Source organism: Acyrthosiphon pisum, chromosome X (assembly GCF_005508785.2).
Source record: "Acyrthosiphon pisum isolate AL4f chromosome X, pea_aphid_22Mar2018_4r6ur, whole genome shotgun sequence".
In the NCBI taxonomy this organism is placed as follows: Eukaryota; Metazoa; Arthropoda; class Insecta; order Hemiptera; family Aphididae; genus Acyrthosiphon; species Acyrthosiphon pisum.
Genome location: NC_042493.1, coordinates 342405 through 346744, shown reverse-complemented (window position 1 = coordinate 346744; position 4340 = coordinate 342405). Strand labels below are relative to the sequence as shown.

At 27.8% G+C, this 4340-nt stretch overlaps 1 protein-coding gene across 1 annotated transcript in view; it reads right to left on the bottom strand.

The window, feature by feature from the left end:
* Positions 1–629: 629 nt before the first annotated feature.
* LOC100168530 overlaps positions 630–4340 on the bottom strand; it is a 32802-nt gene continuing 29091 nt past the window's right edge. The window contains exons 3-4 of the mRNA XM_029485814.1: positions 1661–1844; positions 630–910 (exon numbers count right to left, since the gene is read on the bottom strand). Coding sequence (XP_029341674.1) covers positions 720–910; positions 1661–1844 — 375 coding nt within the window. The 3' untranslated portion in view covers positions 630–719. The remainder of the gene's footprint in view (positions 911–1660; positions 1845–4340) is intronic.

Here is a 4340-nt window from a genome sequence, read left to right as displayed (position 1 = left end):
AGGATTACAACACTTGCAGCGTATACTCGCTCCGAAATCAAGAGGGACTGAGGTAGGAAGTACTCACACTGACATTAATGAGTATGGAAAACTTTTATATATAAATCAATATGAACTCAGGCATCACAAGGGAGACCTAGAACATGTCAAAAAGCACCATCTAGTGATATAAAAATCGTAATGTTAAGATTTTTGGGCAACAATTTTTTTTTTAATCTTATTTTTTTCATTCCGATTTAAATTGCTTCAAAAATCGATTCACTGACATGAATCGCCCATCAATAGTATGAACGCAGATGGCACAGTAATAACCAGGACCTCTGCATTGTTGGTGACCAAAAATAATTTTTCACCACGGTTCTGAATGAGAACCGTGATTATTAATTTTTTATATTATAGTAGCATTTTGCACGTTAGCTGTTATGCACTCATACAATATATTTTCCACATACTGGAAATGTGTGTGAATTGTACTAAGGGTACAGTGCATAAGCACTAACGTTGCATAATATTATAAATGTTACTCAGGCAGACAAAATGTATTATCATAATATAATATTATGCCAAGGACAAACATCTGTAATTTGTAAACTCAATTTTTTGACAGGGATAAAACTGCAGATAAAATATCTGTTTTCCCCTAAACTCATTTATTTATGTTACGAAAAATAAGGAACATATGTTTTAGCTAACAGATTATATTCTTACAATAAATTAATTCAAACATACATTTGATTTTCAAAATGTCCAATAAGTTGGCTTTCTAATTGATAGACATTAACTTTTGATATAAGCTGAAGTGAGTGTTTATCATTCATGTAGAATTGACCAAGTCCATTGATAAATTGATATGTTACCGATACAGAAACTAATTCTCTGTAACCATCGTTGTCTATATCCATCACATTTACTAGAAACAATAAAAAAAAATAGATTAGATCATTAATATAACCTCATATTTATGATTGAAACATAGTATTTTAATTTTAATAATCAATTAGTTAAATACTTGATAATTATTTACAAAAATATTTATAAAAAAAATATTAATTTTGAATTACCTACTTTATAGTTTATACATAAACCATACATTATTAATTACCATTAGAGTTTACTAAGCTAATTTATTCCAGTGAAATAACCTATACATATATTGTTAATTTTTAGAGATTATTTAATATGATTTATTTTTGTTTATCCAAAATATTACATATAAAAAATTTACTTTTGCAACTTCAAGCCATATCCTCCAAATATATTATTTTTAAACAAAAAACTATCAAGTTTTTGATGCATCAACAGCCATGTATTCTTTTGTACACTAAAACTAACAAAATACTACAAATCTAATTCTATTTAATATTTAAGTTACCTATATAATATATTTAGTAGGATATATTTTGCTAGAAGTTATAAACATCAGTTGGGTTTATTATGTATTATAATTTATTTACAATTACTATTTATTTATTTATTTATTTAAAAATATACATATATAAATTTAAAAACATTTTCAAGTTAATTTTTTCTTTATTAGAAACAATCAATTATATGTATAAGAGGAATTGAGAATTATCCTTAACTACCAAAATATTTTGAATAATTTAGTTGAAACCCGAAGAAATGTTTGACAAAATAGCTTGCCAAGTACTATACTTACATGAATATCTTTGATATTCTAGTTTTGGCTGACAGTTAGACACATTTTCACATACTTGTAAAATTCTGTTTGAACTTATGTTTTTAATGTAGAAATCTTCAGGTCTGGATGAATTATATGTAATAACTATAATTTGTTCTTGAATATAATCAACCTTCTCAATGTTAGTGAACTTAATGTTATTCTAAAAAACATTATAAAAAAAAGTTCTGTAATTATTACTATTCTTTAATGAAATACTAAATTATGGTCTTATGGCTTTTTATTTTTATTTGTAACTAGTTACAGAAAAATCTATATTAGTAAGACACTAGTTATATAACTAGCAACACACATGTCAATATAAAAAGTCAGTCGCTGTAATGGATACTGTTAAATTTTAATTCAATGATATTTAAATTTATAGTAATTTAAATAGTCCTACCGAAAAAAACGCCACTGGAGGTGCTAGAATCACCCACACGTTTTCGTGGCCCGTACTATAATTTAAATCACATTTGCAACAGTGTGCATCAAAAAATCTAGTTCATACAATGATATTCAAAACCAATGCTTTTGAAGTTAAATCTCAACTACAAACCACAACCATAAATTGTTTGTTAAAAGATATGTTGTTTGGGAAAGAACCACTTGGGCTTCAGCCTAGCCAGGGCCTCTGATCGTGTTTGACCCCCCACAGGCCCCAAGATTTATAAAATATTGTCAATTATTAACTGTCTTTTGTGCATGCGTATTTAGTCAATATACCTAACATTGTATATACTCTGTTCCATCTAAGAGTGAACCGCTTTTGTGCACGCAGACTAAGCCGCCGAACAGTGCCTGACCCCCCATGAGATGGTTATGCGTTCTGTGATTGGCGGACAGTCATCGCCAGCCACCATCGGCCGTCAGGCGTCCGTATTAAAACTCTCACCGATGTCTGGATTGTGGTGGGAATGCGCGGAAAAAACGTGTTTTGGTCAGCCGAATGGTTCACTCTTAGATAGAACAGAGTATAGTAGTTGACTATAATTGTTGACTGAAATAAAATATTAAAATGTTATATTATAATCACTTTTATTTTGGTGAATGAGCAAATTTAAACACAAAATAGGTACAGTAAACAGAAATGTGAATATTTATAATTAATAATAACTTTGTTATCGTTGTTATGAATATGGCATATACCAGCATAACCGTGAAAAGTAAACATAATTTTTAAAAAAAATGAACCGGTATTGAATACAGTATACGACATAGCAAGAGATCCGATAGGAGCCTATAGCTAGTTAGTTATAAAAGAAAAAAAGTATAAAAAGAAAAAACAAAACAAATCTTCAGGGATCTTTGGTGGCTAGGTTGGCACTGGGCTTCAGTCCTAGTTAAAAAAATGTATACCATAAAAAGACTAAAACTTTGACAGTGCAATATAATAAAAAATTTTTTGATATCACTAATATAAAATAATAATAATTTTTGGTAATTTTATGTTTAAAAACGTATTTATATTTTATTCACAAACATTTAACACCAAAAATTAAACAAATTTAGTTTTATACCTAAAACTGTAGCCTTCCTGTTCCTTCTCACTTCAAATCACTTTTCACAATTTGTGATCATGCAAAAGTTCCAGCTATTTACATTTTAGATTTAAATGTACTTTTAATATATTAAGTAAACATTTTTTCGATGAGAACCTAATACAAACCAATAGAGATGTTTTATTAGAATGATGAGATTTTAATTTTGTAAGTTTTTAAAGGTATTGTGTAGTCTAATACTATTTATTTATTTATTTATTTAATATAAACGGACGTCAGTCCTAAAACATAATAATATTAACATTGCGTTACACATTGATACATAAAACAATAATTTATAGTTAAATATACTTAAAATTAGAGAATGAGAAAAATAATAATGCTAAAGTAGATATAGAATACAAATCAAATATACAAATTATTATTCAAATATAATCAAAGACAAAAGTATTACCTGCAGTCATAAGAAGATTAGCAGGAGAGTTTAAGATATAATTTTTTGTTGAAAGAAGTGGATAAAAGGGTTTTGGATCTCTAGTATTAAGGTAATTAATTTTAAAACGGATTAAAGAGAGAATTTCAGAACAATCTATTGAACCTAATATTAGTTTTTGTAAAAATTTAGAGAGTAAAAGTGTACGACGGTCAGAGAGTAGAGAAATATTAAGAAAATTTAAAACATTATTATATGTGCCGTGGATAGGTCTGTTTATGTTAAATTTAAATGAGATAAAAAATTATTTTGCACAGATTCCAGCGTAAAAGCTTGTTTCGATGTACTGTTTATCCAGATGAGGGGGCAATACTCTAGATTAGAACGGACAAGAGAGATGTAGAGGATTTTTAAGGGAATAGGATCTGAAAATGCAGCACAAGTACGTTTAATAAACCCTAAGTTACGAAAAGCTTTATTTTTAATCATTTCAGTATGTAGAGAAAAATTTAATTTACGATCAAAAATTATACCCAAATCTTTAAATTGATTAACAAGCTTGACATTTGTGCCAGTATTGAGAGTTAACGGGATTTTTAATTAGGTAAAATTTCATAAATTTACATTTTTGTATATTTAAAGATAGATTATTCTCATTACACCACAAAATAAGTTTATTAATGTCTAATTGCGAAATTAAAAGCGTCTTGTTCTGATTTAATAA